Source organism: Neomonachus schauinslandi, chromosome 9 (genome assembly GCF_002201575.2).
Source record: "Neomonachus schauinslandi chromosome 9, ASM220157v2, whole genome shotgun sequence".
In the NCBI taxonomy this organism is placed as follows: domain Eukaryota; kingdom Metazoa; phylum Chordata; class Mammalia; order Carnivora; family Phocidae; genus Neomonachus; species Neomonachus schauinslandi.
This window is the reverse complement of record NC_058411.1, coordinates 98,305,862-98,325,544: the sequence shown is the minus strand read 5'-3', so window position 1 is coordinate 98,325,544 and position 19,683 is coordinate 98,305,862. Positions and strand designations below refer to the sequence as shown.

Sequence of the window (19,683 nt, the reverse complement as noted above, 5' to 3'; positions counted from 1 at the left end):
TTGGCTGGGTTCAGTGTCTGTGGCAGGCACCCAACACCCATTCTCTCCTTTCTTTCTTGGTACCAGAACCCCTAATTTTTAGCTGAGCTTATGGTGCTTGCAACAAAGACTACATTTCCCAGCATCTTTTGCAGTTAGGCATGGCTGTCTGGCTAAGGTCTGGCCATGATATGAAAATGGAAATGTTTGCAACTTCTGTGATGTGCTCTTCTGAGGGGAGGACATACCTTTCTTCTCCTTTCTCCATTTCAATATGACGGCTGACTCTCTAGCCACCAACTTGAACCATGAAGACACAGGCCAACCTTGGGGATGGTAGAGCCTTGAACCGGAAAGAGATTCCTAATGACCTCATGGAGCTACTATACATTCTGCACTGCCCACGTCCTCCTTTTGTTTATGTAACAGAGAAATACACCTCCATCCTGTGCAAGGTACTGGTATGCTGGGGTTTGGGTCTCACACAGCCAAATCGAATCCTAATTTATCCAGTGTTCCTCCCCCGTGTTTATTCCTATGAAAACACAGCCTGCATTATCATTGTAGTTACTTATCTGAGTGAAACAAAATCTGTCCTGCCAGGGTTTATACTTTTCTTAAGCGGAGGGCTCCAAAGTTGCCCCCACCAATCACCCACACAACTACCAGTGTAACTGGAAAGCTGGCCCGCTACCCAAAGGTGATGCTGTGGAACCACTCCAAACACAACCTTACAGTCTCAGGGTTTCGAGCCTCTAGGTGATGCCATGGTTAAGGCTGTGTCCACTTCTCCTCTAGCACAATTTCTCTCCCTCACACACACAAATAAGACCACCAGTAAACCCACCGAAAACCACAAGGCAAAAAAAAAAAAAAAGCACATGCAAAAATATCTTATAATTGGCATTCTCCTAGTCTCCATGCCCTGATGGTGTGGTATTTGGCGAATCAAAAGTAATTTTTAAAACTCTGACGGTTTGGCATTTGGAGTATTGAAAGCAATCTGGAAAAGCCTGATAGCCAGCATTTATGTCGCCAATCGCCAGCTGCAGAAACAGATTGTCAGGGTGGATTTCAGTAGGATCCGAGGAGTGAGTGTATCCGGGCACATCAGCTCATTTGTAGCAGCATTCATGAGTTTCGGTGATACCCTCTTTAACAGACTCCAGCAGGGAGTCTGTGCTGATCAATTCACCTTTCTTCCCTCAGAGCCTTTCGGAGGCCAAACACTGTGTGATGGGGTTTTATGCCTTTACACCAACGGTTTCTGCTTTCACTGGCTCACCTGTAATTGACAAAGGCTTCAAAGTCTAAGCAAAAGCAAGAGTGGCCAAGAGACAGATAGAAACACAAAACCCAGACGATACCTCAGAAGTCTAAAAGGAAAATAATTACACATTATCCATAGAATACTGTCCAAATGTCTGGACAAGTCTGAGAATCATACAGAGTTAAGGTCCCAATCATGCTGGGTTTTTGGACTTTCATGGTCTTAAACCAACAAAAGCTGCAATAATAACTCTTACTGGAGGAACAATGTCTAATAATTAAAATGACTGGTTCATTCACCATGTACTATTTCATCTGATTCTCCCTTTCCAGCTCCGAACCCACAGTCACATGCCACAGCTTGGAACAAGAAAGAATCCTTTGTCCAGAGCTGCTGCCAAAGGATTCCGCAAAGTAGTCTCATTCCCCAGGGTACGTCCACGAGGGTTTGTGCAAGTTAGCCTCCACCACAGAGGTCAGAGACTCTGACTTGGCAGTATCTATTCATGTGCAGTCATCAGAGAATCCGTGTAAATAAATGAAAGTCAAAATAACAATGCTGCGGGAGCCCAAATGAAATGACTTCTCTCCCTTATGTTACACAAAGGCTTCCCTTCCTCTTGCCACTGATGGTGCACATATTACTCAGATCGACACCCTTCTACCCACCTGGCTCCAGGAATCACACTGTGACCAATGTGGTAGGGCTCTCCTTTCAACACAGACTCCAGGCAGGGAAGGAGGATCCCAGCAAGGACTCATGTCACTCAAGGTCCTCACACAGTCGCTTAATGTCGTTCAAATATTTCAGGATGGGTGCTTAACATGTGCCAAGCATTATGGTAGCTACTAGGGATACAATGTGATAAAAAAAAAAAGGGGGGGTCCCTGCTCTCAGGGAATTGAAGCCCACTAGATGATAGTCCCCCATTTTACAGATGAGGAAGTCAAGGCAGAGAGGGGGCTAAGCGCCAAAGTTTAAATGCAAACGTGTCAGAGCTGGGTTTGATCCCAGGCAGCCTGAGTCTGCACCCTTAACTATTATACTCAGCCTCCCCTCCCCTGCCTTCTAATGTGCAGACTCTGGATGCAGAGGGAGAGGGGGCCTGGGCAGTGAATCCACAAGACAGCCTCAGCCAAGCAGAACTACCTTCCGAAGACAGAGACAAGAATGAGGTGAGAGAAATGTTTCTCTAAGAGAAGTTAACAGAAGACAATGGGCTTCTGAGATGTTGGGAGTTTTATTCCCTTTCTTTGAGGGAAATTACATTGCATAGGCTGATAAGGAGAAAGTGGGAAGGTGAGAGTTTTGTGCTCATCCCTCCACTTGTCTCTCCAACCTTGAACTTGCACCTGAGGCAATGGGGCAGGCACGGTCTCAAAAAAGGATCTGTGGCATCAGCACCATTGGACAGAAACCAGATTTGCCATATTGGTGTGAGAGCAGACTTGCTTATGTGACCGGCTGGAAGTTTCTCTAATATTGTGGTCAGCAAAATCCAAGTGCTTCCTGGTGGTAAGATTGAGAAAGTTTTTGCTGAGGCTGTTTTTCTGGCTATGTGTCAGCTCTTGAGGGTAATTTGCATGAAACTTGTAAGAAGTGTATTTTCAAGGCCTGAAAACACAAAATGTGCCAGATTTAAGGTAAGTGCACTGGTCGACCAGACACCTGCCTAAGGCTTTGCCATGTATCATCTTCCAAGAATCGATAGGCCAGCTCCAAGGTTAACGTTTTAGGAAGCAGCTGGATCTGCAAATGCATTCAGCAACATGCAATAGGAGGGGTGGGAGTGGAATGTCAGGCCCTAGTGGGTGGAGAGGCAAGATCAAAAGCAGCAATGGCTACTAGTAGAGTCAGTGTTTTGGAACCAGCAGACCAAGAGTGAATGAGTTTCCTCATCTTTGAAATGGAGTTGGTGAGGGCGCCTGGGTGGCTCAGTTGGTTGGGCGACTGCCTTCGGCTCAGGTCATGATCCTGGAGTCCCTGGATCGAGTCCCACATCGGGCTCCCTGCTCGGCAGGGAGTCTGCTTCTCCCTCTGACCCTCCCCCCTCTCATGTGCTCTCTCTCATTCTCTCTCTCTGAAATAAATAAATAAAATCTTAAAAAAAAAAAAAAGAAATGGAGTTGGTGAGAATACCAATCAGAAGAGGCAGTTGAGAGGCACCTGGGTGGCTCAGTGGGTTGAATGACCAACTTTTGATTTCGGCTCAAGGTCCTGGGATGGAGCCCTGTGTTGGGCTCCCCACTCCGCAGGGAGTCTGCTTGGGGATTCTCTCCCTCTCCCTCTGCCTCTTCTCTTACTCACGCTATCTCTCAAATAAATAAATTAATTTAAAAAAACCAACAACAACACCTGAAGCTGAGCATCAGGCTCCCTGCTCAGCCGGGTGTCTGCTCGAGGACTCTCTTCCTCTCTCTTTGCCCCCCTCCCTACCCCAACTTGTGCTCTCTCTCTCTTAAATAAATATATAAAATCTTTAAAAAAAAAAAAAGGCAGTTGTGATAACTGAATGACTTAATGAATATAGCTCACTCTGTGCATTGGCTGGCACGTAATATATTCACAACTAATGTTAGCTGCCTTCATCATCACCACCCTTACCATCATGGTCACCACCATCATCTTGGCTTTTCCACTTACCAGGTATGTGACCTGAAACAAGTTATTTTTCTTTTGAAACAAGTTTTTTTAAACATCTCTAGGTTTCAGATTCCTCAGTTTTATACTGAAGATAAAAATTAGTTATTTTCAAGGGTATAGTGAGGATTAAACATGATGATGCACATAAAGCACCGAATACAATGCTTGGCAAATAGCAGGTGCTCACTGAATGGGTGTTATTACCTGTTGTTGTTGTGTTTTTTAAGATTTTATTTACTTATTTGAGAGAAAGAGAGCGCACGAGCAGGGGGAGGAGGGGTTAGAGAGAGAAACAGACTCCCCACTGAGCAGGCTTGATCCCAAGACCCCGAGATCATGACCTGAGCTGAAGGCAGACCCTTAACGGGCTGAGCCACCCAGGGGCCCCTGTAATGTATTTACTTCTAAGTGGTTTGTTGTTGTTGTTGTTTTGTAGTAGACTTTTTTTTAAAAGTAGACTTCAGAGAAAGGGCAAGTGTTTTGGACTTCCCGTGACATCTCACGAACTACCCTACCCTAAAACATTTTCTTCTGCAAGGTGGGGCTTGATCTAAGGATCGAGGTGCATGTATAGAAACCCCTCTCTGGAATTTTCATGTCCGGTCCTTACTCCATTACTGGCTGAGATCACATGGAGCACACATCTGAGTAGGGGATAGAATTGACTGTAACAGCACTTGAGGCTGAGTCACACTCAGCTTCTAGGCCTCTCCTACAACCCTTCCCATTCTGATGTCTTGAACTCATGGCCTTCAGGGCTGCCCTGTCTCATGGTTGGACTCATACCATCGGACAAGAGTCAGAAGGCTTTGGGTGATACCTCCCAACAGAACTGACTGCACCTGAACTACAGGTGCAGAGATAGAATGCCTGGTGGTCCTTCTTCAGTCCTTCATTATCTTTAACTATCTCCTCATATTCCTCCTCTGCCTTCCAGCCTTGGTATCTGGAAAGGCGATTTATGACCAATTCAGGGAAACTAACAATGCCTGCTGATATACTCTGCCTTTAAAGATCTTCCCCTTTGGTCCTCATGCCCAACAGAGCAGAGAGCTTTGAGGAACAGAGGGCACTTGGCTTCACATCAGAAGCTGGCCAAAGGGCACTGAGGGTTGGGGTATAGACCACTTAGCAGAGGAGTCTAAGGTGGCATAAATAACCTTTAGAAGTCATGAAATCAACCCTTCTGCCTCCTAGCAGCACTGGCAGTTAATAAGTAATGACCTTGTCCCTGAATTTCTCCAAGCCATCTAGAGGAGGACCCACAGAGATTGAGTTAGGAGTGGACTGTTTGGCATCACTTCTGTTTTTTCCATGGGACCCCAGAATTTTCTGCCCAAACATTGTCAAGCTTGCCTCCAAGCCCAAAGAAGATATTTCCCAGGTCAGTCCTTCTAAGGGTGACCCCGATGCTGGTATGTGCACCTGAGGCTTAAGGAGTCAATGAAGGGCACCTGGGTGGCTCAGATGGTTAAGCGTCTGCCTTCGGCTCAGGTCATGATCCCAGGGTCCTGGGATCGAGTCCCGCATCGGGCTCTCTGCTCCTTGGGAGCCTGCTTCTCCCTCTGCCCCTCTCTCTCTCTCTCTCTCTCTCTGTCTCTCATGAATAAATAAATAAAATCTTAAAAAAAAAAAAAGGAGTCAATGAAGAGTGAGTTTTGAGGCGGGGGGGGATGAGGGGTGCGGAGTTGGGGGGGGAATTTGGATACACTGGCTGGGGAGTTCATATGCATATGCAAGGATCTTTGCTGCTGCAGGAAGAGTGGGAAGAGAAAGGGGATACAGGATGAGGGCCAAAGCATAGACTAGCTCTCCCCATGCCTCCATGTTCTGGCAAGGAACTTCAAGGTGTCTAAGAATTCTAAATTCAAACTTGGAGTGACAGCACGAGGGACCAAGGGTCACGGTGCTTTGGGTTAACCCGTAGAAGGAATCGCGGGCATCCATTCTTCTTTCCCCAGAGCTGACTGTGTGAAGGCTTCAGGGGCCATGAGAACGTACCTGACAATGAAGCTAAGGAGTAGCCACAGCAAGTGCCCTTGGGGCTTCCTGCCTGATGAACTAAGAGATGAGCTGCACGCTTGGCCTTGGGCCACCAAACTCTCTGCTTTTAAATGTGTGCTTTGGTTGGTTTTCTTTTCTGTTTTTACTATAAAAGTAATTCATGCTCATTAAATCAAATTTGGGAAATACAGAAAAAGTTAAAGGAAAAGAGAAACCATCCATGGTCCTACCATCTGAATCCCATCCATGTAAACATTTGTTATATTTTCTTCAAGGCTTTTTTTGTTCTCTGTATAAATGGGGTGTGTGTGTGTGTCTCTGTGTGTGTGTGTGTGTCTCTGTGTGTGTGTGAGAGAGAAAGAGAGAGAGAGATGGATTTTAACATAATTAGATTCACTTCCCTAAAGCTATGTTTTCAAGGCAACAGGATTATTGTGATTTTAAAGTACTAAAATGAGTCATTTTAGGATTATTGAGCAACTTCACGAGGTTTGGTCAAAACAAGTTGACTTTCCATTATCCTGTCATCAGAAATCACCTACTCTACTATTCAACCGCTTTTCTCATGGTCCATGTTCGGTGGAAAGGATAACAAGATACAAATGGAGAGATGAAATGATAAGAAATACAAGGGAGGCACACGCTTTTATGACTTCAACGTTTAAGGAAATTACTACACGATCTTGAGTCCCTTAGTCACAACAGACCTATTTCTGACTGAAGTTAAAGAGGTTAGGGCGCCTGGGTGGCTCAGTTGGTTAAGCGACTGCCTTCGGCTCAGGTCATGATCCTGGAGTCCCTGGATCGAGTCCCGCATCGGGCTCCCTGCTCGGCAGGGAGCCTGCTTCTGCCTCTGACCCTCCCCCCTCTCATGTGCTCTCTCTCTCTCATTCTCCCTGTCTCAAATAAATAAATAAAATCTTTAAAAAAAAAAAAAAAAAAAGAGGTTAAAAATCAGGTTTAATTATCTGACTTTTCTGTTAAGTGCTGTCCTAGAAAGGATTAGGATTACAATTTTCATGGCGTAAGTAACTTCACACTTACCTGACGACTTTTCTCAAAGATGAGCAATGGAGGAGATCTGACACCCCTGAGGATGGGGTATCAACACTATATCAGCAGCATCGTAGATGATATTTTACGTGGAGCAAAGACTGAAAAACCAGACTTACTTTGCGACAGCCGCAAAGAGACAAAAGTGCATCTCAGCGCATTATTTTCTTAGTGACTTTGAGAAAGTGTCCTGGGGAGAAACGTTTCCAAATACTCAATGAGGTTTCATACCCCTGGGCTTTTGTGTATATAGATCCTAACACCTAGAAGATTCTATGCTAATTCTTCACCTTTCTAGATTGATCTTTGAGAACAGCCAGCTCATATGGCACCACTCCAAGAAGTCCTCCTTATGCTTTCAAAATCTTTGCTGACATGATCCCTTATGTGGCCTTTGTATTATTCTGCCCTAACAACGTATTCTGCTGGGTAACAATATCTGCAAATGTTTCTGAACAAAATGTTTACAATGGTTGAAAAATCAAGCATTATAAACCAGTGTACAGTCTTGCTTCTACCCCTGCTCCCATGTCTCATACTTACTGTGTTTCTGTGTCTTTTCTAAAGTTTCTTCATGCAAACATAAATACAAACCTATTATTTGCCCAACTCTATGTTCTTACACAAAAGGTACCTTGATATACATACTATTCTTGAAATACATTCTATTGTTTGATATACATACTATCCAGTATTTTGCTCTTTTCATTTTAACTTACTAATACATCTCAGAAATTTAGCTGAGATGTATTTCCATATCGGTTCAGAGAGAAATTCCTCATTCTGTTTTAAAAGTTCTTTAAAATTAAAAAAAAAAATCTAGTATATGTTGTCCTCTAATATATTTAGCCAGTTCCACTAATGATGGACATTTGGGTTGTTTCCAATCTTCTGCTATGCCCATGATGCTTTGTAGGCATATGTTAATTTGCATTGTGTGTGTACATCTTTGGATAAATTCCCGAAAGCAGAATGGCTGGGTCAGAGACTGCACAATTCTGTAATGTTGCTAGATAGTGTCAAATTGCCATAGGGTTTCTACCTATTTATATTCCCATCTAAAATAGTCACAGCTTTACCAACAGAGAGGTAAGGAGGAAAAGTTTCAGAAGGAATGACTGGTATCACAAGCAACAGGACACCTGGCCAGGACAGGGTCCTGAGGTTCAGCCAGGCTCCCCCAGGGGTGCCTGGGGCCTCTGTTGGCTCCAACTGAACACATCTAACATGGAGTTCACTGAACCTGGGGCCTCCTCTTGGGTTCTCATTTTCTACTAATGGAATCACAATTTTCTCACATTTAAAATCTTGTAGGAGAGAGTGTGGGCAGGTAGACACTCACTTTTCATTTTATAAACTCTAAGTTCGTAGGCTTTATAACAAGAAGAGTATATCTCTTTTGCAAGTTAAAGCCAGTGATAATGTACTACAAAATAATTTGGAAGTCTAGTCATTTTTTGGTGGGTTTTTATTTATTCACTCAATCACTTTTTATTCTGTTACCTGTTATTCTTTTTCTTTTTTTTCTGCCAGGTGCCCAGGGAATGGTTTTAAATCACTTAACTTTGTAGGGAAATTTATCAAGAAAAAACATTAATTCTCGTACTTTACAAATTATTCCTAAGCATTGCCTCCTGCCACCACTCTCAAGTTTTGAGTTTTATTTTTATTTAAGTAATCTCTGTAACCAATGGTGAGGCTCGAACTCATGACCCCAAGACCAAGAGTTGCACGCTCTTCTAACCGAGCCAGCTAGGTGCCCCCCTACTCCTAGTTTTTAAAGTGAAAAGAAATTAAGAAAAAATTCTTTTTTTAAACAATTTTTTTTTTTAAAGATTTTATTTATTTGACAGAGAGAGACACAGCGAGAGAGGAAACACAAGCAGGGGGAGTGGGAGAGGGAGAAGCAGGCTTCCCGCTGAGCAGGGAGCCTGATGCAGGGCTTGATCCCAGGACTCTGGGACCATGACCTGAGCCGAAGGCAGTCACTTCACAGTCGCTTAATGACTGAGCCACCCAGGCACCCCAAGAAAAAATTCTTAATGAAATGTTTAATTAATAGTTATAGGAGTTGGGATACTATTTTAGGGAAAATTTACATAGTAAAGGGGCATCTGGAGGGTTCAGTCGGTTGAGTGTGTGACTCTTGATTTCAGCTCAGGTCCTAATCTCAGGGTCATGAGATCGAGCTCTGTGTCTCTCCCTCTCCCTCTGCCCTTCCCCCGCCTCTAAAAAAATAAATAAAATAAAAATTTACATCGTAAGGATTTATGATAGCTGTGTGGTATTTTTAGGTGCTTTAATATACTTTTCAATCCAGAGATCCCTTATAAAAGTGCACATTTATAACCATTTTATACCATTTGGAAAAAATTGTAGTAGAACTGTACTACCTTAAATCACAGAAGCTTGTAACTGTCATAGGTGCTTTTAGAATCACATTCTTGGTCAAATATAGAATCCCATTTCCTACAATGTCTTATCAAAGGCATGCATGCTTGGCTTTGAGATTTCCAGGAATCTAATTATAATAAAGAGAGAAGCCATCTCCTGGTGCCCTTGGTCTTTGTACATTCACTTTCGTACAGATGAGGACATTATACATGAATGCACCTGAGCCATCTTTCCATATGGCACCTGGCAATCACCCAGGTGACAAGAGAACATTTTGATTGATCTCATGAGGGTGCTGTCTGCCAACTCAGCTCACAGTTCAATTGCATCTACGTCACCATCTCTGTCAACCTAGCAGCATTCATTTAATTATGTTTCTACTAGGTTGCGTTTAGCCTTGTTGCTTTATCAAAATTAGTGAAATACGGGAAAATATAAATGCAAACACCAGTAAACAGTAGTGTAGTTCTCATAAACTTAGAACAATTGAGAGAGAAAATCATAAGGTATGCAGAAGGTAGTGAATCTTGAGGCTCAATAATGCAACTCATACTGAGAATTCTCTATGCATTAGTCACTATTCTAATCACTTTATATGACTTATTTTATTGAATTCTCACAGTACTATATAAGAAATAAATGATGGAGGTATTATCTTTATCTGTTTTTATAGATAAGGAAAACGATTCATGATTTGTAGAGATGTAAATAGGCTGACCCAAATTGGAAAGCTGCCTTCCTTTTAGACTTTATATGGTCAATTCTGCTCAGCTGGGATGGAGAAGTCCAAATTTAAAGAACATTTACTGGGACATCTGGCTGGCTCAGTTGGTAGAGCATGTGACTCTTGATCTCAGGGTCACGAGTTCAAGTCCCACGTTGGACAGTAGAGCTTACTTAAAAAAAAAAAAAAACAGGGGCGCCTGGGTGGCTCAGTCGTTAAGCGTCTGCCTTCGGCTCAGGTCATGATCCCAGGGTCCTGGGATCGAGCCCCACATCGGGCTCTCTGCTCAGCGGGGAGCCTGCTTCTCCCTCTCCCACTCCCCCTGCTTGTGTTCCCTCTCTCGCTGTGTTTCTCTCTGTCAAATAAATAAATAAAATCTTTAAAAAAAAAAACAAAAAAACCCAAAACATTTACTAAATTCTGGACTAGAGCCTAAGACTATATCTAAGAGACAAGGCATAATTAGGTATTTTACACTAAATTTTAGCCCTCTGAAAATAGAGCCCTCTCCTTAAAACACACAAATCTGCTTTTGAATTTCATTTATCTGGCATCGGTGTGTATTTTCAGGAACATGTTGCATATGAAAGTAGGAAGCCCTTGTGTTGTTGTATTTTTTTTTTTTAAGATCTTATTTAGTTAGTTGGTTATTTGTTAGGGAGCACGCACACATGCACAGGGATGGTGGTGGGAAGGGGCAAAGCAGGAGGGAAAGGGACAAGCAGACTCCATGCTGAGCGCAGAGCCTGATGTGGGACTCGATCTCACGACCCTGAGATCACGACCAGAGCCAAATCAAGAGCCGGATGCTCAACCGACTGAGCCACCGAGGCGCCTCTGTTGTATATGTTTTTGATGTACATGGAAAGATGTGAATCCTTTGGGGACAGGGCATTTGTCTTCTACTTCTCCAGTGCCTACAATAGTGCTCAGCAAATGTTTCTTGTGGTGAGTGAACACAGTAGTGGTTTGGAAACCGTGCTGCCAACCTGCAAAGCACCAACACTAAGAAACACTCTATTTAAAGCAAATCCTCCTATAGATAATGCGAGAGGCTATGCATGTGTGGGAGTGGGAGGCATATAGAAAATCTCTGTATTTTCCCCTCAATTTGCCTGTGACCCTAAAACTGCTCTAAAAAATAGTCTATTAAGAAAAAAAGCAAATTCCCCCAAATGTTTCCAACAATATCTTGAAAAAGGTGTTATCTTAGATACACATTCACATACACATCTCTGTAAATGCACAAATATTTATAACCATATCTCTAAACACATTTATAGGTGCATGATAATAAAGGCAAAACAGATGTCACGTCTTAAATATATAAAAACATTTATAGGTGCATGATGATAGTTGAAATGATGCTGACTGTTGCAAACCCATGCTATTTGGGGGTGTTGAAGAGGTGAATGGAACTGTCCCCATGGCCTCCCCAAGATACTGTGTATAGGTTAAGGCAGCAGACAGATGCAGGAGGCAGACTGCTGCATGCCCCCAGTTTGGAGTGCCTGTTATGTCCCTTCCTCAGAGACTCTGTCCCCATTCACCATCTTTAGGGACACCACCCCTGTGACCACATCTGCTTGGAATGCCACTGTACAGACACCTCATCCACGCAGCACCTTGCATAAGCTTGCCAAGGCCCTATGACCTGGGTGGCGTGCTTTGACTGTGTGAGTCAGATTCTCTTTCTCTCTCTCTGCTCCCCCCTCCCACCACTTCTCTCTCTGGAACTCGAATCAAGAGGGACCTGACTCAGGACTATGACAAACTAAGGACAACTTGCAAGCTGAAATTATGGGAAGAGGAGCAATGAGGGAGTTGCTTAAAGGGGGAGAAGCCGAAAGAAACAGAGAAGGGGGCGCCTGGGTGGCTCAGTTGGTTAAGCGGCTGCCTTCGGCTCAGGTCATGATCCCAGGGTCCTGGGATCGAGCCCCGCATCAGGCTCCCTGCTCAGCGGAGAGCCTGCTTCTCCCTCTCCCTCTGTCTGCTGCTCTGCCTACTTATGCTGTCTCTCTCTCTCTCTCTCTCTCTCTCTCTCTCTCTCTCGCTGTTAAATAAATAAATAAATAAATAAAATCTTAAAAAAAAAGAAAGAAAGAAACAGAGAAGAACAGCCATCCATGCAGAGAAGCCAGGAAGCCAGAGGACAGACTGCTACACAGGCCACCTTCCTCTGTGTTCTGCTTCCCCTGGGCTCCTGGACATATATACCGTTAAAATATTTTTCTCATGAAGCCATTCGTGTGCTTTTTCCATCTCCTCGTTACTAAAGAGACTAAACTAGAACAGCAGATAGCAGGAGAAAAAAAGTCTCTGACGTTGGAGGACATAAACTTAAAAACGAAATCAAGAAACACAAAACAGGGGCGCCTGGCTGGCTCGGTCGGTTAAGCACCTGCCTTGGGCTCAGGTCATGATCCCAGGGTTGGGCTTCCTGCTCAGTGGGGAGCCTGCTTCTCCCTCTGCCCCTCCCCCCTGCTCTCTCCCTCTCTCAAATAAATAAATAAAATAAATAAAATCTTAAAAGGAGGGCGCCTGGGTGGCTCAGTTGGTTAAGCGACTGCCTTCGGCTCAGGTCATGATCCTGGAGTCCCGGGATCGAGTCCCACATCGGGCTCCCTGCTCAGCGGGGGGTCTGCTTCTCCCTCTGACCCTCCCCCCTCTTGTGCTCTTTCTCTCTCTCACGCTCTCTCTCAAATAAATAAATAAAATCTTTAAAAAAATAAAGTAAAATAAAATCTTTAAAAAAAAATAAAATAAAATCTTAAAAGGAAGGGGGGGGGGGAAGAAAGACAAAACAAACAAGAAAGACAAAACAAACAAGAAAGCACAGGTACAGTGATACTGGGCCGTGATACCTAGTGGCAAAAAGTCATTCCATTCATCATCCCCAAGGAGCTCCGCTCAGTACAACGCTGCGTGATAATCGGTCTTTATAGTGACGACCTTGAGTCTGCAGGCACAAGCTGCTTGCTATGCAGAAGGGAGTGAAGCATGCAGTTTACTACAGAAAAAATTACCTTCAAGTTAAAAAAACATTTTGGTTCCTTAAAAAGGCAAGGTTCATGCACTTGTTATTTTTTTAGTTTTTAAAATACATATATTTATTTATACATGCCTTTCTTGTTTGAGCAAAGACTAAAGATGACTTACAAGAATACACAAAATCCAGTAAGATAGTATAATTGACAGGAAAGAGGAAGAAGAAAGAAAACCAGGGTGTGGACACGAAGTGGATCCAAGGAGATTCAGTTATCTGCAAAGCTCACTTCTGTGAAATACCTCACTCCTTGATAGATCATGGAACATCATAACTAGTATTACTCATTACTGAATCATTTTTAAATCTGGAGGAAGGACAGAGTTTATATTCTGAATCTAACAGTCAAATTGGAACTAGAAAAGAAAAAGAAAATATTGGCTTAAATCAGAGAAAACATAATAACAAAATGCATTTAATGAGCTGTTAATTTTTTTTCCCCCTGCGGGGCTTGAACTCAGAACCCTGAGCTCAAGACCCTGAGATCAAGACCTGAGCCAAAATCAAGAGTCGGACACTTAACCAACTGAGCCACTCAGGTGCCTCATAAAACTTTTTTTTAAGTTTTATTAATTTAAGTAATCTCTACACTCAACATGGAGCTCTAACTCATGACTGTGAGATCAAGAGTAGAAAGCTCTTCCAACTGAGGCAGCCAGGCGTCCCACAAAACTTTTTTAATATTAATCAGAAGTAGCATCACATTATGTTACCCAACTGTTGAAATTCTCTTCACTATCCTTTGTACAATCAATATTAACATATTAGGAAAAGAACAAAGATGTTTAAAGTTGAGTTAAACTCTCTATACAAATGTAATTTTTTAATATAAATGTGATTTTTAGTTCCCATAAAAAAAGCAAGAATTTTTCCAGGAGCCCTGGCTTGGAGAGGCTCCCAGGGTTTTAATAAATGGGTTCCTATTCATATTGGGCCCGCATCAGGGAAAATTCCTTCTGAAATTTGTAGTAGGACATTCCTACTATGGAGTTACTGCTTATAGGGTAAGAGTTGGGGGCTTTAGAGTCAAGCAAACATATAGATTCTATGCAGAAAAACTGAGTGATAGCCTGGGCAAGTTACTTCAAACTCGGTTAGTTTCTTTGTTTCTTCTCTTTTTTTTTTTTTGCAGTTTTATAACTTTATTTGGAATCAGCAGTTCGTTCTCATCCACATTAACTGTCTGTAGATTTTTTTTTTTTTTTTTGTAGATTTTTGAAAGTGGTGACAGGTACACAGGTAACCTGAGTTTGTCTGATGAATCTTCACTGTCATTGCATTTTCTGGACAACCGCATACCAATATGGGATGAGACATTCCTTATTCTTTTGGCCCTGAGAGCTTTGTTGCATCTGGTATCAATGCACACATCAGAAGTTCCCATTTCCCTCATGGCAAATTTCTGGGTCTCTTTGAATACCCAAGGGGCACACCTCTTGACACTCACTGCATGGATGCACTTGTTAACAGTGATGGTGTATTCTCCGGTCACCTTGTTGGTGGCAGAACGGCCCTTCCTCTTGCTACTCTTCTTTATGGGAGTTGCAAAGCTCAGCTTAGTTTCTTAATTGCAAATGAAGTTAATACAGTTGTGTGGAAGATTAGATAAGATATTATATGGTAAGCACTTAGCTCAGAGCTGATACCTACTGAACCTAATAAATACCTGTTATGGTAGAAATAGTGATTGCCCAGGACATCCCACATCGATGTGATATAAGCATCTTTTTCACTAGTGCTTTGGTAAAGATTTCTGGCCTAATTTTCCCATTAACAAATTTTTCTTTAATTATATTGTTGTGAATGCATTCTGATGTTCTCTTACGGTACTGACATGGAAACTAGTTTCATTGACTTATTTTATCTTCTTACTGATTGTTTTCCAAAATGTATAAGCAGTGGCTGTTTTCACTGCTAGATTCATACAGAATTGTGCTTTGTCTCCATTTGGATTTTTTTCTTTGTTTCTTTTCATTCAAGCCCAGATAAAACTGCATTTTTAATCATGCCCACATATGTGTAGAGTCTCATCTGACTAGCTCCATCATGTGTCTATAATGAGTTTTACAATTTTAAAAGTTGTTTTCATTTCATTGCTACTATGAGCTCAAATAACGAAGAATATAGGGTAATATATCGATACTGATGAGTCCTCTCAAAAATAGGTGTAAATAAAAAAATCGGGAAAGCTTTATAAAGCGAGAATTTTGGCGGGGGGGGGGCTGCAATTTGGCCAAAAGTCAAGGGTGACCATAATCGATCATGCAAATTATCAGGCCGTTTTGGGAATGCAAGAGGGGTTCTATTAATAATTTCACTGAGACAAAGGCATAAACCAGGACTCTCCCACGTAAACCACAGCAGAAAACTGACAATTTATCTTCCTAAGATGGGGAAGGAGCAGGACAGGGCTTGAAGGGATTTTTTGTGAAATGATAGGCTCTATTCTATATTCTATGTTCAAAGTGTGAATTATGGGTTCTGCTTTGAGAATCCAAGCTCTGCCCTTACAGTATCGGACTCAGTTCTAATCCCTATACCCCAAGAAAAACACAAAGACAAAGATCCAGGAAGGTATAACTAACGTAATGAAGAGCTGTGGGTCTTAATAATGTTTTGGCAATTAAGGGCATCTCTGAGAATTTGATGAAAGCTATTAACTCTCCCTGTAGGAAAGGGCACACACAGAAGCCCCCACGACTTGGCATATAATTCAGACGGCCTCAATCTGTCTGATCCTACCCAGGGACCTAGGTCTGAATCCCTGACCTAGAACACATGGCAGGTGGCAGGAGAAAGGAACCACTATTTGTTGGCGATCTTTACAGGTATTTCATTTCATACGCACATCAATGTATTTTACAGAGAAAGGAACTGAAGCACAGAAAAATTACAAACTCACAGCTAGTTAAGTGAAAAAGCCAGACTTCAAATTCACCTTTATATGCCACTAAATCTTATAATCTAAGTACTGCTTAGACACGCAATTTTTTTTTTTTTAAGTTGGTTCCACGCCCAGCATGGAGCCCAACGCAGGGCTTGAACTCATGACCCTGAGATCAAGACCCGAGCTGAGATCAAGACTCGGATGGTTAACTGACTGTGTTACCCAGGCACTCCACCATACAAATTAATATATATATATATATTTATATTTCAATCTGGAAAAGAATCATATTACAAAATCATGAAAAATGAACACAAGCATAGATCTTCATCAAAGTTCCACCTATTGGAATTACCTCTTAAAACTAGAAAGAGATTATTAGGGCAGTTAGGGATGCCTGGGTGGCTCAGTCGGTTAAGCATTGGACTCTTGATGTCAGGTCAGGTGTTGATCTCAGGGTTGTGAGTTCAAGCTCTGTGTTGGGCTCCAAGCTGGGTGTGGAGCCTACTTAAAAAAAAAAAAAAAAGCATTTAAAAAAAACCCTCAAATGTTAATAAAAACAACATTTAGTGTCAAGATAGTTTTAGATCAATCCAAGATTGATAAATTGTTGTTGGATTATTGAAAGATTTTTCAGTGTCTCATTGTATCCCTGGTGTACCAGGGAAAACCACCAAATCTTTGCCTGTCTCCCTTTAAGCCCATGTCAATCCAACTACTAATCAGGGTGGACTGTGGATGGGATGGTGGCTTAGGTAACATGTCATTTCCAACATAAGCAGTGCTTCTTATATAACTGGTAAGCTCCAATATTCCTTTTGGTAACCTCTGTTCATTAGTTCCTAATATACCTGATCATATTCAGGCATGCCCCTGAAACGTGGAATCAGTTTCCCTGGGAATTTGGTGGGTCCTGTCTGTTTGTACCTCCCCAGTGCCTAGTACAGAGTGAGTGCTTGACAGATGTCTCCTGTTTCCTGTCCAGTTCATGCTACTGATTGCTGCCAGATGAATTCTCTAACCTAAACTGTAGCTCCCAGTACAGCAGTTCCTTGCACAAAACCCCTGTCACTTCTCATTATATTTGTACCTTTCCTACAGTTATTTATTGTTTTTTAAAATTATCTTCTGAGGCACCTGGGCAGCTCAATCGGTTAAGCATCTGCCTTCAGGTCGGGTCATGGTCTCAGGGTCCTGGGATCGAGTCCCGTGTCGGGCTCTCTGCTCAGTGGCGAGTCTGCTTCCCCATCTCTCTCGCTTTCGTGCTCTCTCAAATAAATAAATAAAATCTTAAAAAAAAATTATCTTCTGTCTTGCTCCTTCTAAAATTGTAAGCTTGGTGAGGCAAGAAACCATTGTACTCACAGCTGCTGTGCTGACCTATAGTAGGCGTTCAATTATATCTATTGCCTGACTGTGTGGATGATTACTAGAAGAATTTAGTCAACATGATTGTGTCTTTCAATTTTTAAAATGGAGGTACAATTTACATACCCTTCTAAAATGTATAATTCAGTGGCTTTCAGTATATTCACAAAGTTGTACAGCCATCAACACTGTCTAATTCCAGAATATTTTCATCACCCCAATAAGAAAACGCATACTCATTAGTAATTACTCCCATCCTCCTCTCCTCCCAGGCCCCGGCAATCACTAATTTACTTTCCCCTATAGATTTCCCTATTCTTTACTCTTATGTAAATGGAATCATATAATATATGTGGTTTTTGTGCCTGGCTTCTTTCATTTAACATAATGTGTCCAAGGTCTGTCCATGTTGTGGTCCACGTGAGCACTTCTTTCCTTTTTAAAGGCTGAATAGTATTCCATTTTGTTTACCCATTCCAAGCAAGATGATTTTTAACATGCATACCAACTCTAGGATCCTACATCAAGTGAAGGTCTACTACCAAAGTTCATAAAGTAAATCACAATAAATCATTATGCTTCATACTTTCTCTGGACCGGAAGTTTTCAACTCTTACCTACCATAGATCCTGGGAGGACAGTCCTGTTGTAACCCACCAAGGTTACCTTCTGAACTCTTAAAACAATAAAACCAGACTCTCTACCTTATTTCAGGATTCTTCCCCCACCTCCAATCTCCTCACTGCCCACCCGATGTCTTAAAACTCCACATTCTGGAATAACTCACCTTTGCAGTTACGGTTGTACTGCTAATTATTCGAAACAGATAGGGTTGACTAAGGTTGGATGGTGCTTCTCCGCCCCGCCCCCCCCCTTATCTTTCCTCTGTCCCTCTGCTCACTGCACTGCAACTTCTCCACCATTCAAAAGTCCAAAAGAGGGACAGAGGGGGGGGGAAAAAAAAAGCCTTCCTTTGTTTTCTAAGGAAGTTCAGGTAAAAGGAGGGGTAGGGGAAATGATATTTTTGACTTTTCTCACAATCCAGACGTCGGAAAGAAAAAGGATTTCCTTTGGGCGGCTGCCACGACTCTGATCTTTTATGCTGATAAAATATTTCCTTCTTAAAAAAAAAAAAGTTATGGGAAAACCAAACCACTTCAGCTTGGAAGCCACACCTACTGTAATTTTCGCGTTAAAAAAAAAAAAGAGAGAGAGAGAGGCTTACCTCTCTTTCACGGAGAGTTTTGCTCCTAACTGTTGAGGTCTTGCACCCGGGAGCGAGCCGGGTCAGCAGCGCTCTTTGGAAGCTAGCGTGGAGGACTACAGGATCCAGAGGTCTTTGGAAACTCCAGCAGCCCCAAGCTTGTTGGCTACCACGGTTTCCCTGAGGAGTGACGCTGTGAAAACAAACCCTGATTGGTCAGGCCTGAGCTGAATTCTCCATTTATGGACAGATTGCCCAGCCCGAGCCGAGGCTCTGCCGGAGGAGTACAGAGTAAGTGGCCGGAGAAAGAAGGAGCGAGCTTGGGCAGCTAGGCAGACGCGCCGAGAGCATCGGACTCACCTAGGCGGGCGGCGAGCGCCTGGTCCGAGGGGACCCCTGCCTTCGGCAGCATGTGCCCCGCCTGCTAAGTCGCCTCCTTCTCGCCCTCACCTAGCGCCGCCGATCCCGCCTGGATGGAGTCCCTCCAGGGTTCCCATTGGCTCCTGTGAGTGCTTGGGTGTCGAGAGCCTGTTTTTGGCGAAGGGGACCAACTTTTGAAGTTCGCCCAGGAGCCTGCGTTCCAGCCCCAGCTCCCCGGCAGCCGGACCCGGCAGAGGCGCGACCGCGGCGCGAGTCACCATGGTGAGTTGGCCGCGCGGCGTCCCGGGACGCCTGAGCCTGGGATGGGGCAGGAAGCGCCGGCGCGGAGCACCCACCTTGGGCGCGCAGCCGAAGCCAGGGGTGGAGAAGGTGGACGCGGGAGTCGGCACGTCGCGAGCTCTGATTGCCCGCCGCTTTCCGTAAACCCTGGCTGGGGGAGAGGGAGTGAGGGGCCAAGGAAAACTTTCTTTCAAGTCGCTCTGGGCGCCGCGAAACTTTTTGTGGCCGGGTTGCTATGGCTGCCAGCTGTCGGAAGCCAGCGTGTGGGCAGCTCTGCGCTCGGGGGCGCGGCCCTCGGAGGGGACCCCTCTCTTCCTGCCGGGACGGTGGGGCAGCGCCGGTGCCCCTGCGGTCCGGCCCGCCGCGGCGGAGATCGCGGCTCCGCGGCGCGGCAGCCGGCTCGCCGCGCCCCCTCCCCTGCGCGCCCCGCGCTTCCCTCCCCGCCGGCGGG

General features: G+C 43.7%; 2 protein-coding genes across 4 annotated transcripts in view; one reads left to right on the top strand and one right to left on the bottom strand.

The window, feature by feature from the left end:
• Positions 1–18,636, bottom strand: part of FAM81A (family with sequence similarity 81 member A) — a 127,391-nt gene extending 108,755 nt beyond the window's left edge. The window contains exon 1 of the mRNA XM_021693802.1: positions 18,594–18,636. The gene's annotated coding sequence lies outside the window, so the exon portion shown is untranslated. The remainder of the gene's footprint in view (positions 1–18,593) is intronic.
• Positions 18,637–18,788: 152 nt separating this feature from the next.
• The window catches only part of MYO1E (myosin IE), a 190,320-nt gene continuing 189,425 nt past the window's right edge, over positions 18,789–19,683 (top strand). Inside the window, exon 1 of one of the 3 annotated variants that reach the window (XM_044918015.1) lies at positions 18,789–19,214. In XM_044918015.1, coding sequence (XP_044773950.1) covers positions 19,212–19,214 — 3 coding nt within the window. In that variant the 5' untranslated portion in view covers positions 18,789–19,211. The remainder of the gene's footprint in view (positions 19,215–19,683) is intronic. The other 2 variants (XM_021693805.2, XM_044918014.1) reach the window with 2 other exon arrangements.